We start from the raw sequence: 20,774 nt of genomic DNA on the forward strand, positions 1-20,774 counted from the left end.
GATCTGGAGGACTGGGTTGCCGCCATGCAGCGCGTTGGGCTTCCCGTTGGTCCGTATGCCATCCTCGCCAAGGCAAACGAGATTTACGCGAGCCTAAACCCTATTCCCACACGCAGCGAGCCACTCAAGAAGCTGACCACCGGCTGGTATCGGCGGTTTCTTAAGCGGCATCCTATCCTCGCGCCCCGTGTTGCGCAGAAGATCGCACGCGTGCGCAACAGCGTGGAGGGGGAAGCTGTGCTGAACCTCTTCTACACGATGGCGAAGCTGATTATCGAGAAACGGGTTGGGCCCGAGCAAGTTTTCAACGTCGATGAAACGTCCTTCATGCCAAAGACTACTGCAGGCAAAGTGGTCGCTGTTAAGGGCTCCACAAATATCTGGACACAAGAAGCTAAGGCCTCGTTCCACATGACGGTTGTCGCTGCAATGAGCGCAGCTGGCGTCGCTATACCCCCGCTCATCATTCTCCCCGGAAAGCGGATCAGAAAAGAAGAGATTGCCGCCATTAGCATTCCGGACGCATGCATTTCAGGAGCTCCCAAGGGATTCATCAACGCAGGGTTGTTCAAGCTTTGGCTGGACTTCTTTGACGCCCAACTCGAGAAGCACAAGGTGAAGCGCCCAGTTGTGCTCGTTTTGGACAACAGCTCTACCCATGTCGACATTGGTACGTCCCGTTTGGTGATTTCCTATATTGGTTGCCTCTCAAATCGGATATACGCGATTCATAACGTTTTTATCGGGTTATGTGTGGTGTAGTGAATTGACCGGAGCTGCCGTCGCCGTTGCCGCCGTTGCTTTCGAGGTCTGGTCGTCAGAATCCCGTTGGGGGAAGTGTGCGACAGGGCGTTGATTGGCCTAGAAGACCCGCGGCAGAATGACAAGGCACAAGAGCGAGGTGATGTACGGCACACTACGGCCTGACGAGGAGTCATGTCAGGGAAGATATCCGAGTCGTGCCCTTTGAAGAGAAGTCGCATCCGGAAGATATGCCGGATACGCCTCCTGAGACCTCGCTGAGCAGTCGTCAGGAATCCAGGAGTTTCCCAACGGACGAGTTCACACTAGATATTTGTATTGAGATATAGGAAACCATAGTATAGCGATAAGCGCCTGCAGGGCGCAACAAACAGAGCAGATTTTCCTCCCGATCGCACAAGAGTCAAGTCCGGCTACGGTAAGTGTCCGTAGTGTCTGGTCCCGCTTGATCGCCAGGATTATGCCTGCCGGTGGACTCGTGAGCTGATAACTCAAGTGTTCATCCGCCCGGCAAGTCCAAGAAGTAGAGATTGTGTGATTGATTTGCTGCGTGTTGCAGAGAACGAGAGAGCTCGTTCGACCTAGGAGTGTTACAGAAGCCTCCTATCTATCTACCTACCGGAGCCTTGCTCCGGCCCCCTCGCTTACCGGCTGAAAAGTCCTGGACCCTTCCTTCTGAGGGCCAGCGAGGTTTGACTTAGTGTGTGTTGCAGACTAGCCTGTGCTCGTGGCTAGTGCTGTTGTATTGATTGGTTGTCCTACCGACAAGTTGGAGTGCGCAGGGTCATTAACCAACCCGGTGCTAGGGCTGAATCAAGGCCTTCAGGTCGAGACTTCGCCCGATATTCACCTCGTCTTTGCGGGCGAGGTGTGTGTTGTGGGTGGGAGTACTAGCAGACATAATTCTGGCGTGTTCCTACACGACATATGTGTATTTAGAGGATATTTCAGCTTGCTGCTCTCGGGGCATTTTGCCTGTTCGCCTGCCTCCGAATTCCACTCACTTGTTCCAGCCTTTGGACGTCGCAGTATTCAAGCCGTTCAAGAGCGTAGTAAAGGCGGACCTGCAGGCGAAGTTGTTGTCCAGCGCAGACGGAAACGTGTCCAAGAAGGAGGCTATCGCTATCGCGTGCCGTGCGTACCGCTCCGCCCTCATGGAGCACCCCCAAAACGCTGTCAACGGATTCAAGGCACTGGAATCTATCCGCCGTCGCTGGTTAACATGCAGCGTTGTCTTCGTACGTTTAAAAGTGGTGGGGCGAAGGGAACGACTGGGCAAGTCGCATGGCTCAAGAGAAAGACAGAAATCCAAGAAGACGTCCGCAGCAACATCTTACTGCTGCCTCCTGCGCCCCAGACCCCACGTAAGAAGCCGCGCGTGACCGTGGACATCGTGGGTCGCCTCGTAACAAAGGAAGTGGCAGCTTACGTGGACGTGTAGATGGAAGGAAGGACCGTGCACTAAATTGATCACTTCCTTTTGGTTCAATTTTCAGCTGCCTTCGCACTAATTATCACAGTTTTTTATGTGGGTCTGAACAATATTTAGGAATTGGACTCGTGATTGGCTGGGTTTTGATGAGAACAGTGATATGTTTATTTTACCCAATCACTATCGTGCTGTTTTGTATGATCATTTCCCGACTTGCTCCAAAATCGTGCACTCAACTGGCAAATTAAGTTAGTGCTAAACTTCCTGGCCATTTGGGAGTTTAGGAATGAATGGCTCCTCGCTCAAGTGGGAAGCACTCCATGTTGGCAGCGGGAAACTTTTTACGAGATTTGTTTATACCTGCCTAGCTTATTTGTTACGGCGTTACATGACCGCCGTGATTTACGGTATCATTGTCTAGGAGTGCTTTATACTCCGCTTCTATTGCGCACTCCCACTGCCTGGTATATGGGCTTGCCCTTGCTTCCTTTATCGACTGAGGAACAGGAAATTCGGCTCCTTTCGAGGCCACAGAATTCAAGTGGGTAACAAAGTCCTTTAGTCTAGTGCTTGGTGCTCGCCGTCGTTTTGACCGACGTATGTCACCTTCGCTCCCTTTTTCTACTCCCACTATTCGGGACGTCGTTCGGGTTTTGACACCCTCCGAACTTCTAGCTTCAACTTCAACTTCAGATCTAGGTCACTTGCCTAGATTATAGTTGAGCTTTTCCTCGCTCATATCCACACTACTGTCTGCAAGTGGGAAGGATCGTCTTATCATACATTCTGTGCTGATCGCGTTGAACTCAACGTCGCGTGGGATCAGGTATTGGTTAGCTTTTACATCGAAAAGTCGATCGCCTTTGTGCTTTGCCGAGAGGCCCAAAGTTTGCGACAGCTCTATCGCCAAATTTGGGATCTTTTCGCTTTGTTTTAGGGATATGGGCGTAACACGTTGTGCCCCAGATTCTTAATCCCAAACCGTTTGGTTTCTTACGGTGTAACAGCTCGTGTGGCGTCTTCATTCCTAGTCTAGCCATTGCCAGTCGAGTAGTTACATCTACAATGTAGAGTAAGGCTTCTGGCCACCACTTGGCAGGCATGTTCGCTCCTCGTAGCGCACAACGCACGCCAGCAAACATTGTCTGGTGAGCGCGCTCAGCGCTACCGTTTTCTTCTTGAGACTCAACATTTGAATGCTGGTATCCAAGACCTAGTTTGGTGCACAACTTGGATACTGCATTGTTGATGAATTCCGGGCCACCGTCCGTTCTGATCCAATGAACCTTAAAAGGGAACTCTACTGATAGAATCTTCAGTAGGTTTCTAATTTCCCCAGGTATCTATTTTAGGGATTTAACTACAATGTATCATTTGTAGTCAGTTGCATCGTCAACAACGGCTAGAGCATAACGGTATCCAAATGACCCGTACAGTCCATTGATTCTCTGTCGACCTGTGGAGTCCATATGCAATGTGTGCAATGACTCGGTCACCTTAGCTCCTACCATGTTTCGGTAGGACATTCTTCGATCGTTCATATGAGCGCATGTCTTACAAAGGAATGTCTCTCTCTTTAAATCAGCGTTGGGGATACAAGGGAGTCCCTCTATTTGCTGATTGCTGATTGCCTTAATTAGGCGGTCCTTACCTATGTGACCTAATCTTAGATGTCATTCTTTAAGGATCGAACTGTACTTAGTTGTTCGAGCACTGAATACGTTTGTGTTCTCTGGTTGTTTCTTGGTTGACAGGAGTAAACCCCTCCAATTGCTACAGCTGCAAACAGCAGCTTTGAGTCCTTTCCAAAGAAGAAGAGGAACTCATCAGACTTTGACTGCAAATGTCTATATCCTTGTCTAGTCATATGGTAAGCACTCAATAGGTTGCTATCACACTGGCGATCAAATGAAATGTCGCTCAGACTTAGGGAGCTGATGTTTCCTCGTGGATTCAAAACTCCCATCTTTATTCAGCTCTTAAGACTACTGTTTGAGACTGTTCTGTTCCCGTAGGTAAAGCAGTGCGGGTGACCTGGCTGAAGGCTGCCGCTGAACCAGCTTCTGTCCGGTGCTATTGCTCTTCCTGCACCAGTATCGACAACCCACATGTCATCTGTCATTCTTAGCCTTTTTAGACTCCTTAAGTAAGGTCCATTTTGCCTACGTATCGCATCTTCAATGTCTTCCATGTCGAACGGCGACGCAGTATCCCTCGGCGGGGTCTGAGCCGACTTACCATCGTCCTTGTAGTTCGGGTCGAGGCTTGCGATATCGTCCATGAGTTGTTCCTCGGCACACACTTCCAGGAGCGTCTTACCAGTCTCACCCACGCGCTTTTCGCCGTCCTCCACGACCATCTTCATGGTGTTGATGGGGGTGCTATGCACCCTCATGGCTCCAGGAGCCATGTTCACATCCGTACGGAAGAGTGACCCACCATCCCGCTCGGGGTTCCTGTCCTCCACCTTGGTGGGGCAGTTCGATTTGTAGTGCCCAGCCTTAAGGCAATAGAAGCACTTGCTATTTCCACCCACTTTGGGCTTTTGACCACTTTTTACCCGCACGTTGTTGATGAGCACAGGCTGAGACTTATCCATATGTCCCACCTCCTTTTTGGATTATCCCCAAAGATCCGCCGGAGATCCCCTTCGACCTGGTCGACAGTGAAGGTCTCCTTCTTCATGGAGATGGACGAAGCCCAAAACTCACTTGGTAGTTGGGATACAACTTCCACACACTTCCACACACAACCATGAGTCTGTAACCATGTCCTGGCCAAACATCTTCCGTGTTTTGCGATTGATTTCATTCTTCGCCTTCTTAAGTTGCGCGAATATCCTTAGGTCGCGCCAGCGGGCTGCGGGTCAACTTCGACCAAGCTCGGGTTAGCTCGATGAGACCGGCTGCATCACCTTGGCCATAGTCCTTCTCAAGGAGCCGGGTCACCTCGCATGGGTCCATGGAGGACACCACGTCCGGCAGCGTTGAGAGGAAGAAGTTGGGGGGGCCCTGATTGAGGAGATTCTAAAGCCCCCCCCCCCCCTCCTTTCCCCGTGTCCAATGGACCACGTCCCATCTCATTGTGAGCGCCAGCCGCTCAGTCGTTTCGGCAGTTGGGGACGGTGGCATTTCGGGGTTGCTCCGCAGGAAGGCAGCCATGAGCACTTAAGCCTCCGGCTGCCTCCTCTCGAGCATCTTCGTTTGGTACTCGTGGTCGAGCTGGTTGACATGGGTCAACAGCTTGTCTTTCCACATAGTGTAGGATTTCCCGTTGAAACTCTCGAGACCACCACCAGACCTAGCATTGGCGGTCGTCATGCGTGCCTTGTACTTGAAATGTTGCCGTTATTTGTTGTTGTTGGTAGTTGCCGTCAGTTTCGAGAGTGAGATAGTCACATGCTATCTCCTCGGCACATCCCTCGGCTTAGCTTTTCCCAGCGATGAGGATCGCTGGCCTCTTTCCTGATAATTGGGTTCGCTCGCACTTTGCCTAAGTGACCAATTGAATCAGTCTACTTGTTTATTGTCCTATCACCTCGCTGCATTCAGCACCATACAAACTTGTAGATACTACGGGATCAACAGCCCTCTGATTGATCCAGGGCAACAGCGTCCCAGACGCGAAGACGCTAGCGGCACGCATGTCGCTCTCGTAGTTCGGATGCACATTCCGAACATGCGACACAAGGTTCGTGTAGCCGGCCCTAGGAGTGCGCTTGCGGCACTTCCTACACGCTTTACACACGTAGTAGTCGATGGCATCGCCTTCTTCATCAAGACAGGGCTTGAAGAAGAAGGAGGAGGCAATCTGCCGGGGCCTGAAGGTAGGCGCCGGAGCGACAGCTGCGAGTAGGTTGTCGGCCATCGTGGGTCGAGGAGCGTGCAGTAAGACTTTGGGAGTACGTTTCTTGTTTGGAAATGAGAGCTGGAGTCTTCGCCAAGAAGACCAGACTAATTGGTGGCCGCAATGGGCCTGTCAGTTTGGATGGAGGGGAGAAATAAGTTACCGAGAATTAAGGTTATAAAACAGAAATGACTGACTGAACTAAGAAAATTCCCAAAATAAATTATTGTACGTAAAATGCAAATATATTTCTCGAGATATCTATTTTTCGGGATCCCTGGGCAAAGGTGTAGTTGTAGCGCAAGTGGAGACGAGGGGACGAGACAATCAGTGAGGCTGTGGCAATTAGTGAATCTGGGGTAAGGTCTGCCTAACATGTGCAATTCGTGTCTTCCGAGAATTTCGAGGAGAGCGTGAGCGAAACACCAACCACTCGGTTGGACAGGATCAGAGACCATCGCGAGGTCGAAAAATTCATCGACGAGCATTGAGCGACGAAACGGAGAAAGCTCGAAGCAGAGCGAGCCGAATCAGATTCCTACATCCAATAGCGCTCGGGTTTGCCCTCACACGAAATGAGTCACCAAGAATTGAGCTGCAGAGTGAGTAACCAAGAAATGAGCGCATTGATACCCATGCCTAGCTGCTACTGCTCAGGCCGAACAAAGTATCCATCGGAACCCGCGCAATTGCAGCGCTGCCGAACAGGCACGCCTTCACTATGGCCGCCACCGAGTACCGAGCAGTCACGACCTGCAGATACGCTCGCAGCCTTCAGCAAAACGACCAAATCAGACCAGATCAAGATAAGTCGTACAGCAAAACACAGCAACAACGTACCTTGTAAACTGCGCTGCGAAGCTGGACGCTACTGGGACCAGTTCGAAAACCGCGCTTTTGCAGTTGGCCCGGTCACTCATTTCCCACGACGCAATCACCCGTCGGAGCGTACGTCTGTGCTGAGCGTCCAGATGCTGGGGGTGATGGCCCACACCAACGTTCTCGATGACAAACCCGTCATCTGCCAGGTCATCGCACGTTTGAAGTTGCATCCCGACGACGAAGAAACGAGGATTCCAGGCGCGATAGACCAGAGATGCCAATGGCAACGAGCTGAGCACCACGACCGGCAGCCACAGCAGCAGCGACACCAGCACAATCCCGCCGCGCACACTGGCGAAGAACACGAAGAACACCAAGTTGGTCGTCACGAGGAAAGTCAAAATGGTGAAGAGCAGCGTGCCCAGAAGCAGTTGTCTGACGTCGTACTCGCATGAGTCCACGCGGTGGCGCAGGACGTTAATCTTCTTGCCCAGGAACAGCTTCGACAGCGATGAGAACAAACCGAACTGCAGACGGTTCAGCTTGGCGAAGTAGAGATAAACCCAATGCGAGTGCCACGTGGTGAGCTTCAGGATATCCATCAGCAGCGTTAACTGTAGCGTCACGCCCATGTGTCCGCACACTAACAGCATCCACTGTCCCAGGCCTGGACTACCCCCAAGCGGCAAGAGCTCTTCGAATACGAAGCTCCACAGGTTCAGCCACAGGAGAATACCGTTGCCCAGAATGGAAGCAAGAGGTTTGTTGAGCTTAAAACCTGCAGGAGCGCCCATCAGCCACTCTACATTGCCACGCAAGATCTCCACGAAGCCAGTCGGCGAGCTGGTAGACACAAGACATCTCTTTCCCGTTAGAAATCTCTCCAAATCCCATAGCAACCTCGTCATCGTACATGTTTGTGAGCTCGAGTGCTGGTGCAACCAGTCCGCCCAGGTAAGTGCGTGCCAATTGTCCAAGTATCACGTCCAACAGCGCGAAGCCTATCCAGTTGACCACCTGCAGTAGCTCCAGCCCTGTCGTGTGTCAGTTCCTACAGCAACAACCACCAAGCACGGCAACACCTACTTTCTTGATGTGAGAGTCCTCTCTGCTTGCTCAACAGGTAAAAATGCCGCAGACGCTTGGGCAGGCTCGTCCCGTTGTGCAACTGCTGGGACAGCACTGCCACGAACGTCGAGAGTTCCTGCAATCAACCATCAGTCATCCAGACGTCCCCGAACAGCAAATAGCAATGAACTCTCACCGCCAAGCTCTTCCCCCCGCCAATGAGCAGCCAAGAAGGGCTCCACACGTGCTCCACGAGATACCGGAAGGCGTCGGCTACCGTCACGAACGGCGCGTAGAATGCCCCGGTCTCCTGTAACCAAGTGGTGGCTGCCTCTGTGGTCCTGTTCCTATTGCCAAACTGCTCCCCGATCTTTTGCAACAGCTGCGGCGCGTGGAGCGTCTCGAAACCTCCGAGTGCTGCCAACTGCGCGTCGAACAGTACAATGGGACAAGACTCGGGTGCGAGCAGCTCGAGACCGGGGGACACCTTGGAGTCCAGCGACACGACGCACAGAGCACGCGCAGAGAGACGATGACAGAGCGCCGAGGATGGCGGCGGAGACGCCCACAGATGTCGCGGCCAATACACCACCTCGCGCTCCGTCATAGTAAATATGTAGTACTGTACTAATACGATGGTCCCAAGTACTACTATAGGCATTTGTATCATACTACGACGAACGGCATCATGGAAGACGAGCTGATTGCGCAGCGCGACGCGGCCATGGCCGTGACGAAGGAGCTGCAGCGGCAGCTGCAGACGCACCGGGAGGCAGTGGAGCGCACATTCGAACGGCGCACGCTCAACGCGGAGCGGTTGCGGCTGCACGCGGAGGAGAAACTGCGGTGCGCGCTGGAGGACCGCGACTGGAGCGAGAGCTGCTGCCAACGGCTGCTGGCGCTGGCGCTGTTCCTCGGCTGCGGCGGAGCCGTGGTGGGCTGGGCCGTGGGGCTACTGGTGCTGCTGCTGGTGGGCGAGCCGCTCGTGGGGTTCCTGCTGGTGCTGCCGGGAATGGCGCTTGGGACGGCGCTTGGGCTGGCGGTGGCCAAGACGAAGCTCCAGTTGGAGAGCATACGCCGAGACGCGAGGAACAGAGACGCCAGACGCCACTCGGAGGTGGAAATGGCGGTACGCGGCGGTGTCGCGGAACCTCTGGATCCGCTGGAAGGGGTCCCCGGCATGGAGGACGTCGCGGAGAAGAATGCGAGGCACGACGAGCAGGATAGGAGGAGGGCGGAGACTGGCGAGAGGGACAGCGTAGCGGCAGCAGGTTCGAGGTCCCTGCTGGGCATGGGCTGGAATGCGGCGTGGTTCACGCTGCAGACGTCCAAGGACATTGCGGTGGGTCTGTACCACGGAGGGGACTACGTGCGAGGCGTGTTGCATCCGCCGCGAGACAAGGACCAATAGCTGCAACCTCAAGTCGACAAGGCTGGTGCCGTCTATGGCAGACTTGCTTCAAGTTGCAATTTTCTATAGCAGCTCGCACCGAGATCTGCCGGGTTGAGTCGATCCACGCCGCGGGCAGCATCCGTAGCGCCTGTCCTGAATGATGTGCTCGGCTTCGTGGTAAGCAGCGCCCATGGCGGCCAGCAGGTCCGTACGCGCCACTATGGCGCCAACCAATTGATCTAAAACCCATATGGGAAACCTTGCAACGTTATCAGCGCCGCCAGCACTTGTTGATGCAGGATCTCCTGCCGCCGCTGTGATCGACAAATCGCTGCGTTGACTCACGGGCCCACCCGCCATTCCCAGAGACGCTGCAGCGCCGCAATAGAGCGCCGACAAGCATCACCCTGATGCAGGAGAGGTTTCCCAGCCCAGATCCCGCTGCTGTCCACGCTCTTCTACTCTTCTACCCAGGAAAATCTCATGAATCCTTCGTGCTCCATGGCCTCCACCAACACCGAGGATCCTCCACGGGCAAGTCGAGCGCGGCATCTCATGGCCATCAATTGGCGTGTCAACGCCTCAAGGATTGGCAGTGGCGAGCGCACGACCGTCGTTCGGTTGCAATGAATCAGCGCATCACTTCCACACCCTTCGATCCTTCTCGATTGATGGTCGCGATCGCGCATTCAAGCGCGCCAGGACGGCCTCGCTCTTCCTGTCCATGGTGTCGGCCGAACGCTAGTACTAAGGCTCCGCGAGCGCTGCAATGGCCGCTGGAATCGCTCGCTATGCCGGTGCGTTGGTTTTCTGCAGTAGATGGCTTCGCCAGATGGAGTTCTATTGGTCACGGATCGTCATGGCGGCGTTGATTCCGCCCTTGTCCAGCTGTCCTCGCAGCAGATGGCCTCGTGGCTCGGAGCGGTCGACGCTAACGCGACGCGGCAATCGGGCACCTGGCGCTTCCTGCAGCGGCGGCGGCATAATGCAAGTCAACAACAATTGGATCGACAATAGGTTATATGTTACAGTTTTATCTACAGGGCCCAATCCCTCTCCTTCCTAAGCCGCTGCAGTGGACCTTGTCCTCGTTCGCTCGTGCACTAGGTATCTCACACATGCGGTGGGTCTCTCGCTCTGCTTCCGCCTTACACCGAGAGGTCGCTCACGCCCGACGGGCTGGACTCCTTGTGCAGGTCTTGCTTGACCTCGTTGGTGTAGCCGGCGTTCGGGCTCGAGAAGTCGGACGAGATCTCGAACGGCACGAGGCTGAACTCGACGGCGGTCACCACGTTGTCGTCGTCCGTGAGGACCGAGGCCATGAGCGTGAGCGTCACGACGTTGTTGGCCACACCCTGCGCCTGCACGATGGCGCTGATGGACTTCATGCTGCTGATGACCGACTGCACGACAGCGTCGAGCTTGTTGTTGTCCAGGCAGAGGCTGGCGCGCAGCGTGTTGACGTCCGTGAGGCTGTCCTCGCTCAGGCCGGTCTGCGACAGGAAGGACGCGTTGACGGCCTGGAGCTGCATGTTGAGGTCCACGACGAGGCGAGGCGTGGATGACTGGTCGAAGCAACGCTTGAAGACGGCGTCCATTGGGCCGCCAGCGCTCGCTTGCGAGCGGAAGTTGTCAGCCTGCTTCTCGGCGCGCTCGGCCTTCTGCTTGGCGATTAGCAAGTTGCTGCGCAGCATGCTGATGTAGTGGAAAGTGTTGTCCAGGATGGACTGCTTGTTCTTCTTGGACTGCACGCCGGCCTCGTCCAGAAGATCCTTGAGCTGGTTGATGCGGTCATTGAGTTTGAACATGCGCTTCTTCTCCTTCATGTTGAGCTCCTCACGCGAGCGCTTAGATCCGGCGTGCGAGGAGGGCGTGATGCCTCCAGCAGAGCCGCCCGAGTTGTAGTCGGTGGCCACGTGCAGCATCTGCGCCGTCATGGGCGGGGGCGCGTAGTACTGGCCGGGGTGCTGCATGTTCATCATGATGGGCTCGTGGTCGAAGTCGCCCTGCGGCTGGTGCTGCGGAGTCTGGTGGTGCTGCGGCGTCTGCTGCATGTGGTGCTGCGGCGTCATGTTGCTCGGGTGCACGAGCTGCTGGAAGTCGTGCATGCCCGGGCCGTGGTAGCCGTTGCTGCCGTTGTCCATCGACGTGCCGAAGAGCTTGGGGCGCTCGCCACTGTGCTGGTGGTGGGACGCCTGCGCCTGGTAGTGCGAGTAGCCGTAGTCGTTCTGCAGCATGTTTCCGAGCGGGTGTGAGTTGAGCGGCTGAGTGTCGAGTGAGTGGGACGCGGCCAAATGGGAAATGGCAATATGGTAGGCACAGCTGTATCGAACGGAGGCCGACCCGCTCAAACCGATCGCACCTAGTCGGAGTAGGTGGCGCACTGCCGCCGACTAAGTGCGATCGATTTGCGCGGGTCGGCCTCCACGCTCTTATCGCGATGCCTCTACAGACAAGAAAGCGAGGAGTGGCTGGCTAATTTCTTCCGACGGGGACTAGGGAAGCACGGCAAGCCCAGCCGCCGCAACCAGCAGACCGCCAGAGCCGAGCCGCGCAGCGATTACAGGGCGCTTGCGTGGGCGAGGCGCAAACGCACGACAACTGTCAGGACGCCGACGAGGGCGAGCGTATTGCGGTCAGGGAGCGCCGCTAAACTGCGAGTGACTTGGTTGACGGGGAGACACCCTCCCCATCCTGCACGCAAGCTCCATCTCACGCCTTCAACGTGAAGTTGCCGGTGCCAGCGGTAAAAATTGTCGGCGCTGTTGGTGCCGTGCGTGTTGCAATTGCTGCCGCTCGCGCTTTCTTTCGAGCCCACGCCCTACCAGTTCACTGACGGTCGCGAACAGCTGACGGAGACTACCAAAATCGACAATCCACCCGCGCGGGGCTGGTAAACTGCAGCAGCCGGCGCGCGCCAGCACATGGGACAATGTTTTGGTGAAGAGCGACACAGCAGACAACCACGACGAGGCAGAGGAGCTGCTCGCAGAGACGATGGTGCGTCGGTGCCGGATAGGGTTTGCCGGAGCCGTCGGGGCCGCCCAGGACAGCACAGTACCAGTAGGGTTTGCTGACCTCATGCCAGCGAGACGATTTTCCAGTGACGACTGCGTCCATCGCCGCCAAATCCTGCAGGATGGCATTGTCAGCGGCGCGCCTACGACACGCACGTATGCGAGTTGCTCTTGGCGGCCGATAAGAGAGCCCTTTAAAAGCGAACGAGCAGCTGCTTTCGCCGAGCTGCTGTTTGCGGCTACCGTGAGTCAACCGCGCGGGCAGGAGTGACCGGCGCCGCCGCACCACTTCCCGGCGTCTTGCATAGAGCAGCCCTACGGCCAGAACAGGTGGGCGTCCTCGCGAGAGAGAAGCTCCACGCCATCCGCCAGACGCTCGAGCTGCGAGCGCGATTCGGGGACGTCAAGTTGACGTGCGTCTGAAGACGATGGCGCCTGTGCTTCTTCTCTGTCAGGCGCCACTGCGCAGTGCTTGCTGGGTGCCAACTCCGGATAGTTACCGGTAAGCTTAGACTGCGCAAATGTGCCGGGTCGGACCCAGCCGCTACTCGACTAACAGCGCCGCGGTCCGCGTTGCCGATATTAAGCCATCGCGCTTTCTGCTCCTCGACGACGGACACCGTTTCATCTGGCAAGAAGCTGTCACGCTGCGCTGTCAAACTGCACTGTATCAGATGCGCGCAGCAGAGACCGCTGCAACTGGCCAGGATCCCTCTATGCGATCGAGTTTCTCCAGCTAAGAAATCCTAAGAAAGCCGGCCGGGGAGCACTGGTGCCCGTAGCTCATCGAAGTGAGACGATGAGATATGGATGGCCGCGAGTCTGGCGTGGCAGTCGCACTGAGCAACAAGCTGAAGCGAAATGAGTCGAAATGAGCGGCGTGGCCGGTAGGTGTCACTCCCGCTTGACCGACCCAGTCGCCGATCGCTGCAGCCACGATTGCCCGCTGTATGCACTCTTAGGCTGACATTGCCTTGTCGTCTGAATCTGAAGGCGAATCATCCTCCAGTGTATCCACACGACAATTCAACGACCGAATTGCAATGCGACGACAGTGAAAGCGCGCCGAAACTTCCCCAACAGCCGACCAACTTCAATGTCGAGGACAAGTCATAGCAGTTCATTATCACTTTCATGCGGGGCTATTTATAATCCACATCGAGGCCCCTGTAAACGCAGCTAGTTCCATTCACGTCGGTCTGCGCCGTTTACGCGTGCACCACGTGCTCATCCAACACCACGACCAGTAGGCGGTTGTGCGAGGGCATGGGCGTCCGCAGCCACTCCTCCTGCTGCGAGGGAGCCGCGGTGCACTCCAGCAGCCGCAGCTCGAGCGACAGTTGGTCCAACGCGCGCAGCTCCAGCACCGTGTCCACACGCGAGACGCGCCGCTTATTGTCGTACAACAGCACCTTCGTTGGCGCGATCTCGCGACGTGAGGCCTCCGCAGAAGATATCACGAGCCGTAGCTGCGCCAAGCTGTCGTGGCTCACGTTCGCATTTACTTGATACACGCCGTCTTTCACAACGGTAATGGAGCAGGTGGAACCGGATGTAGCTGGTTGGAAGAACAGCTCCGCGATCTCGAGCACCTCTTTCCACTCCACTACATACTTACACACACTGGATGCTGTCGCTGGCCGGAGAAGAGACGTCTCCGTATCTGCGGTAGCGCCAGCCATCAGTGTCTGGCACGGCTCAAATGCCGCCATCCAGTCTGAACGCGCGAAGACCCACCTCCGGGCGCTGTCTCGGTTACGTTTCTCCTTCTCTTGGGCCTGCTCAAGCGCCTGAGTCTGTTCTTCCACAAGCTTAGCTACTCGCTGCTCCAGCTCCTCCTTGCTTGGTTGCTGTGAGCTGTGAGCTGCAATCCTAGCCTTCACCTGTGCTTCAACCTGCTGCGACAGCGTCCGCTCGTTCTCTTCCTCCTGTTGCCGGAGCTGCTCGCACAGCTTATCTCGATCGGCTTGGATGAGATCAAGCTGTGCCCTCAGGCGCTCAACCTCCTTTGCGAGGTGTTGCAGCCGTTGACCCGACGATACTACCTTCATCGGAAAATGGTGGTCCACCCGAAAGAGATCGAGTGCTGGGTATGCCACGACCAGCGTCAGCCCGTTCCCATCAGCGTCGCCATCCCCAGTATTCTTCTCCGCTGTGGACGTTTGCAGCTGCACTTCTCCCTTCTCGGACGCAGTTTTCGACTCTGCAGTTGCCCGAGGTTCTGGCCCAACGATTACAATTGCATCAGGCTGGCTGCTCAGGCATCGGAACAATGCCGTCAGGACAGTCGCAGTAGGCACACGGAGGTCGGTTTTCGCGCCGGGAAGCTCCACGACATCGATAAAACTGGACTCGCGCTGCTCATGAGACGACAAATTCTCCATCCAAATTGTTTGAACTGGAGGTTTGTTTGCCGACACCGTAACACGGATGTGGTATTTGTTGTCGCGATCTGGAGGCAGCAGCACTTGCGTTAGCTCCATCCAAACGCTGGCAACGTTCACTTTGCTCGCCTGGGATATAGAGGGCATCATTGTGGAAGCCGGGGCTGCGTTTGGCGAAGAAGAGAGACCGATCGTCGCGTGTGAGGAGGGGACAATGATCGGGGTTGCGGGCGTGTTTGTCGTGTTCGGGTGTGAAGAGGGGGTAATGATGGGGGTCGGAGTACCGTTTGCCGACGAAGAGATAAACGAATGCGAAGTAGCAGGCCCTGCTGCTACTTCGGCTGGAGATGGTGGGTCTTTGCTGGTCGACGGAGTAGAAGACGGAGCGTGTCCTTTTTCCTCCTCTGCAAACTCTCGAGGTGGGCTTGCAGCCACAACGCTGGTTGCGGGAGAAGACCTGACACTATTCGCTCGAGAATGCGCTCTGGACGGCGGTCGTCGTGGAGGCGATTCGCCGTATTCCCCAACGTCCAGGCTAAAGCTGTTGTCTTCATTGTCCTCCCACCCTCCATCTTGATCGTGATTGGTATCTCGCAACACGCTTCGTGGGGCTGACTTCGCTTTCTTCCCAATGCGAATGTGGAGGCCTTTGTGCTTGTTCTGCGACGATGCGGCAGCTCTCTTCTCCTCGCGTTTGCTACTTACACCATTCTTCGACGGTCTCTTCCATGTGTGCATGACCCCACTTCGCTTCTTCTTGTGGGACGTTTTCAGCAGCGGCCGTGGACTCTTGTGGCGATTTACTTCATCGTCCGACGAACTTGTAGAATTGTCGTCTCGCCGGATATCAGACTTCGCTTCAGATGTGGCTGGAACTTTCTCTCTGTCCTTGACATTGCCATTCATCTCTCGTTTGGCGCCTTGCGTATCTGTGTGGGATCTGTGCTTCCCTCTAGATGGCCCCACTCCTTTCTTGGTGGTCGCAGCGATTTCCAAGTCTTCATCCTCAGGTTCTACATCTTCTGAAGAAGACGAAGGCGAGTCTTCATCTGACAGTTCTGCCTCCTCCTCTTCGTCCTCTTCCTGTTGAAACCCGCCACTCGCGTCTCCCAGCGTCCACTCCTCGTCCTCATCTTCATCTACACTGCTGGTGTCCACACCAGCTCTTCCATTACTCTCCACATCACTCTCCTCGTCGCTCGAGTCGGACGACAGCGCGATGGGGTTCTGCGCGTTGTCCCCCGACCGCCGTCGGTGGCGCTTGTGCTTGCGTCTCGGCCTCCAGTTGCCGTCGCTGTCGGTGTCCATGTCTACCGTCGTCTGGCTCGCCCTGGCGCTGCTACAACTTCGCGCTCGGCGCTTACCACTGGCAGACACGGGCAGCGGCGCCGTCTCGGTGTCCTTGAAGATCTCCATCTTGCGCGCGTAGGCCACGAGCTCCGCCTCGCCCAGGAAGTAGTCGACGCCCCGTTTGTGCTGCTTGTTCTTCGGGCTCTTGCCTGGCTTGATGTAGTAGTGGTCGTAGCTGAGCTTCGGGCCGGGGCGGAAGGTCCAGCCCTGTTTGGAGAAATGGAGCTTCACGTCCCGGAAGTTGTACACGCCATAGGACAGGTCTTGCGCGGCGCAGAGACGGCGTCAATGACAGGGCTAACAGTACGTAGGGAAGGCTGCTCAACTCACCGTGGCGTTTGCGGCGCTCCTCCGAGTCCATTGTGACGCTATATTTTGGCGCACATTCCTATCACCCAATCACTTGCAGTACCGTGGTCACTTTGGATTTAGGAGGTGAAAATTGAAAGCGCCGTGATTGACCGGAGCGATTTCAGCCAATCCGGGGACAGTGTCTGCTGGAAGTTGCTTCACGTATCTTGCCTCTTCACCTCTTCCTATGGACGCGTCTCGTCCTCTGCTGGGCGGGGACGCGGGCGACTTCGAGGACTTGGACGCTCGCTCGCCCGACTGCTTGTCCAGGTACCTATCAGCCAGTGGCAACGGCGGCGTCAACGAGAAGACGCTACGGAACGGCCACGCGACACCCTACGTGGAAGAGGCCGAGGCCGAGGACGCGCGGTGCTGTCGGCCCTGCAGTCGCTGGCCGTGCTGGAAGTGGGTCTTTCCGGACCGTATCGTGGACTACGAGGACTTTGCCACGTCAGCACAGCTAGGGGAGATCTACGCGCTGCGACAGACGGCGCGCGAGCAGTTCGAGCCGACGCTGCCAGGTACTGAGCCACTGCCTGCCTGCCTGCCTCTTGACGGACGGAGAGTCTCACACACTGTGTAGAGGACGATGACATGCTGCAAAATCTGTGGAGCGGCCTCTTCTCCACGCTACCGTATGAAGGACGAGTGAACGTGCGCTGGCGGGACGTCGGCTTCCAAGTGCGTGCTCTCTTTTCTCTTGCCTTGCTAACGCGGTCGTACTGACGCTTCCGTCGGGGCAGAACGACGACCCAGCGTCCGACCTCCGCACGTCTGGACGACTTGCCGTCCGGATGCTGCTTTACTGCTCGGATCATCTCAACGACGAGTTCAAGGTGCGGTCCTCTAGGCGACGAAATGCTGCCATCTCCGCTCACTTTGTGTGTCCTTTTGCCTCCAGCGGATGCTGCGCGAGAACCGCTTCCCTGTGTGTCTGTGCGCGCTGAATTTGCTGGAAATGCTGCTGTGCCACTTGAAGCTCAAGGAGCCGCTGCCCCTCGTTTGCCCTTGCTGCGGCACGGAGAACGCCGAACTGGAAACGTCGCAGCAGCCCAGTCGGACACATCCAGAGCTGCGTGGCTTCGCGGCGCTGATGGGTGACGCGTCTTCACTCGCGTCGGCAGCTTTCTCTCACCAGCTCGCGTGCACGGAAGGCGGTCCTGCAGAGGTCGCGCTGGCGCATGTGTTTGCGCACTCGCTTCTGGTCATGGACGCTGTGTGGAAGCAGCAGCTGCAACGAGACCCGACGACGACGCTCATGCACTTCCGTGAAGCGCTGGTGGAGACGCGAGTGCGCATCGTCGCCTTCCTCTCGCGCCAGCGCATGCCCCTCACGCTTGCAGAGCTCGACGTATGGGGCTACCGACAACGAGCACGGTGCCGCAGCTTGCGTAGGTAGATACGTCAGTTTTGTATTAGGTAGGCACTAACAAACTGGCGACCAAAGTATGACAACGGTCACTGCACACTCCAGTCGATCGGCTCCTTGCCATGCTCTTTGAGGTAGCTGTTGGCGCGCGAGAAGCATTTGGAGCCGATGAACGGCGCGTTAGTCTTGGTGGCGCCCAGTGGCGACGGGTGCGAGGAGCGCACAACCAGGTGCCGGCTTGCGTCGATCAGCGCGCTCTTATCCTGCGCAGGTTTTCCCCAGAGCAGGAACACGACGTTGGAGGCGTCTTTGCTGATCTTGGAGATGACGGCGTCGGTGAACTGCTCCCAGCCGCGCTTTTTGTGCGAGTTGGCCTCACCTCGACGGACCGTGAGCACCGTGTTGAGTAGCAGCACTCCCTGGCGGCTCCAGCAGGACAGACAGCCGTGCGAGGGGCGCGAGATGCCCACGTCACTCATGGCCTCCTTGTAGATATTCTTCAGGCTCGGCGGCGGCAGGATGCCGTGACGCACGGAGAAGCTCAGCCCGTGCGCCTGTTGCGGCCCGTGGTACGGGTCCTGCCCTAGAATCACCACCTTGAGGTCGGGGAACGCGCAGTCTCGCAGCGCGGCGAACACGTCGGCGGGCGGCGGGTAGATGGTCTTCTTGCGGCCTTCCTCGCCCTCCAGGAACCGCGTCAGCGCCTGGAATGAGCCGCGCGTGAGCTCCTTCTGCAGCAGGTCGAACCACGACTCGTGCAGGAGCGAGCGCAGCTGCGACGTCTTCTGCAACGCCGTGAAGCTCGTCACAGGCTGCGGCTCCTCATCCTGTTCGGCCTCGCCGCACTCGTCCTCTCCGTCCTGCTGATCCGCGCTCGTCTCGACCGTGGTGACGACGTCTTCGCCTGTTTGGGGGTCGTCCAACTCTTTTGTCGTTGTGCGGCGCTTCTTAGCCGGCGGCTGGGCCCCGAAGAACGAGCGGATGTCGCGTGTGCGCGCCATTTCCTTGGCAAGTTCGCTATGTAGCCACTACATGTAGCTACGAACAAGAATGGTGTGGTCCACATTACATACACAATATTATTGTGTTTTAATTCAAAATTTATTGTCTCACATCTTGAAAGACGTGTCCCACAAAATAATACAAACCCGAGCACGTGGAATATGTATTCCAGCCTCCTTCGGCTGACGAACCTCATCATAATTATCTTCATTTACTTGCAGTTTCCACCGTCTGCATGGTCAAAGCGCATGGCCAACTCGATTGCTTCGTCTAGGTTCCGGGGATGGTGCTCACGCAGATGGTTTGCTGCGGCCGGTTTCAATCCCTGTTGGAAGTAGAGCGGAGCTCTAGTGGCGAGATTTGCTGCATGCACTGGATGAGCAAGTTCTGGAACTCAGCGACGTAAGCAGATTATCCATGCTCAGAGACGCTTCTGCAGGGCGTACTCGTGATCTGGAGGGAGGAAATGTCGGCGCATGGCTTTCTTAAAATTTGCCCAGGATTTCGTCATGCCCGTCGCGTCACACTCACTTGAGAATGGACGATACCAATTCATGTGAGATACCCCCAGATGACAGGAGATCATTGTCACGAACTGTGGCGATGCCTCCGCCATTTCGGAATGGCAATCAGCGTAGTATTGCTCAATGTAGAGGAAAAACGTAGCTCTAGGACTTCCGTAAGCTTGCCTTCAGACATTGGCGGCTGCTTCTTCCTAGCCGCTGCTGGCTTAGAGGCGAGTACGTCGAGGCGTGCCACGGTGACGGCAAATTGATGCTGCATGAGGGCTTGGAAACTGACTTGTTTGCGGCTGAGAGCTTTGATGAGTTCGCCAAAAGTCGTGGACACTGTGGTCTCTTCCATCGTAGCTTGAAATGACTTGTGTAAACTCGATGGTTCGGCAGAGGAAGTTTTGGCAAGACGGATCTTGGACTCTTCAAGTGCTACTATGTAATGAGTAGAGTACACTTAATGGCAAATTGGAAAGTGGTGTTCATTAATTAGCTCCTACTTGGCTTGGCCGTAGTAGCAACTGGCAATTGCTAGTTGCAGTTGAACTTCCAAGTTCTACTTTTATCTTACAAAACTGTAGATAACTTGTAATGAATCTGGCTGCCCAACAGACTAAGTTTACTTTTTGACATGCATCCGATGACGTCGCATACATCACATGGAACTCCTCCACAGATAACTTGCGCTTTTGAGCAAGCGGCCTAATACCTTCACAGCCTTGCCGAGGTCACACGGAACAGTGGCTAGCAGTTCTTGCTGTTGCTTCTCCTACCTCATATGGTTATCAACAACATCATCTATCTGGACTCCTTCATTCCCACGATGGTGTTGGCGCTCCACTGCACGGACACCTTCAACATCTAAATCAGCATCGACAGCAGAGCCACGAAGAATCACATAAAGTTTTGCTAGATTTCTTTTCTGTTGTTTGCCACCTCTCGATAGGAATTTATGGCGATTTCGTATTCCTTACCTGAGGGTTTCATTTAAACTGGAGCACGCCGTCCCAAATTAATCGTTGCACGGGTTTGTGTGCGTTCAAAACGAGACGATGGACGTGGTGACGCCTGCACAGCTGGAGACCAAGATCCGCCGCGAGATCGGCGCCGCGCTGGTGGAGGCCGTGGACCTGTCGGACGGCTGCGGCAGCAAGTTCAGCCTCGTGGTGGTGCACGAGGGCTTCGAAGGTGGGTGCAACTGGGGGTCTTTGGGGTTTGTGGGGGCGGCTGGACATTAACTCGAACTCTTCGGTGGTCACAGGCCAATCGCTGCTGGAGCGCCAGCGCCGAGTGAATGACTGCCTGAAGGAGGAGATGACGCGCATCCACGCGCTGCAGATGAAGACGTGGACGCCTGCGCAGTACGAGCAGAAGACGCAGAAGAAGCTGCCGACGGCCGCCGATAGTCAGTCTTCGGGCGAGCACTAGAGGAGAGGGGAGAGAATCAACAATGGAAGACTCTTGTG

At 56.0% G+C, this 20,774-nt stretch overlaps 7 protein-coding genes across 7 annotated transcripts; 3 read left to right on the forward strand and 4 right to left on the reverse strand.

Moving 5' to 3' along the window:
* Window positions 1-6,679: 6,679 nt before the first annotated feature.
* On the reverse strand, window positions 6,680-8,537 carry KRP23_13810 (Phosphatidylinositol N-acetylglucosaminyltransferase subunit Q; the record flags this gene model as incomplete). The annotated part of the gene is made up of 5 exons (XM_067884568.1): window positions 6,680-6,812; window positions 6,881-7,705; window positions 7,776-7,896; window positions 7,949-8,066; window positions 8,127-8,537. The coding sequence occupies 5 exons, from the start codon at window positions 8,535-8,537 to the stop codon at window positions 6,680-6,682; spliced, it is 1,608 nt and encodes a 535-aa protein (XP_067737964.1).
* An 81-nt stretch (window positions 8,538-8,618) lies between these two features.
* KRP23_13811 (uncharacterized protein) lies at window positions 8,619-9,341 on the forward strand (the record flags this gene model as incomplete). The annotated part of the gene is made up of 1 exon (XM_067884569.1): window positions 8,619-9,341. The coding sequence occupies one exon, from the start codon at window positions 8,619-8,621 to the stop codon at window positions 9,339-9,341; it is 723 nt and encodes a 240-aa protein (XP_067737965.1).
* A 1,130-nt stretch (window positions 9,342-10,471) lies between these two features.
* KRP23_13812 (uncharacterized protein) lies at window positions 10,472-11,560 on the reverse strand (the record flags this gene model as incomplete). The annotated part of the gene is made up of 1 exon (XM_067884570.1): window positions 10,472-11,560. The coding sequence occupies one exon, from the start codon at window positions 11,558-11,560 to the stop codon at window positions 10,472-10,474; it is 1,089 nt and encodes a 362-aa protein (XP_067737966.1).
* A 1,988-nt stretch (window positions 11,561-13,548) lies between these two features.
* Window positions 13,549-16,435, reverse strand: KRP23_13813 (uncharacterized protein; the record flags this gene model as incomplete). The annotated part of the gene is made up of 2 exons (XM_067884571.1): window positions 13,549-16,337; window positions 16,405-16,435. The coding sequence occupies 2 exons, from the start codon at window positions 16,433-16,435 to the stop codon at window positions 13,549-13,551; spliced, it is 2,820 nt and encodes a 939-aa protein (XP_067737967.1).
* Window positions 16,436-16,612: 177 nt separating this feature from the next.
* KRP23_13814 (ELMO domain-containing protein C) lies at window positions 16,613-17,824 on the forward strand (the record flags this gene model as incomplete). The annotated part of the gene is made up of 4 exons (XM_067884572.1): window positions 16,613-16,946; window positions 17,009-17,106; window positions 17,169-17,261; window positions 17,327-17,824. The coding sequence occupies 4 exons, from the start codon at window positions 16,613-16,615 to the stop codon at window positions 17,822-17,824; spliced, it is 1,023 nt and encodes a 340-aa protein (XP_067737968.1).
* A 59-nt stretch (window positions 17,825-17,883) lies between these two features.
* KRP23_13815 (Uracil-DNA glycosylase) lies at window positions 17,884-18,795 on the reverse strand (the record flags this gene model as incomplete). The annotated part of the gene is made up of 1 exon (XM_067884573.1): window positions 17,884-18,795. One exon carries the CDS (start codon window positions 18,793-18,795, stop codon window positions 17,884-17,886), a length of 912 nt encoding a protein of 303 aa, XP_067737969.1.
* Window positions 18,796-20,360: 1,565 nt separating this feature from the next.
* Window positions 20,361-20,736, forward strand: KRP23_13816 (Protein BOLA2; the record flags this gene model as incomplete). The annotated part of the gene is made up of 2 exons (XM_067884574.1): window positions 20,361-20,496; window positions 20,570-20,736. The coding sequence occupies 2 exons, from the start codon at window positions 20,361-20,363 to the stop codon at window positions 20,734-20,736; spliced, it is 303 nt and encodes a 100-aa protein (XP_067737970.1).
* Between the last annotated feature and the right edge of the window lie 38 nt (window positions 20,737-20,774).

The sequence above is a fragment of the Phytophthora ramorum genome (assembly GCF_020800215.1).
Source record: "Phytophthora ramorum isolate Pr-102 chromosome Unknown Phyram_PR-102_s0019, whole genome shotgun sequence".
In the NCBI taxonomy this organism is placed as follows: domain Eukaryota; phylum Oomycota; class Peronosporomycetes; order Peronosporales; family Peronosporaceae; genus Phytophthora; species Phytophthora ramorum.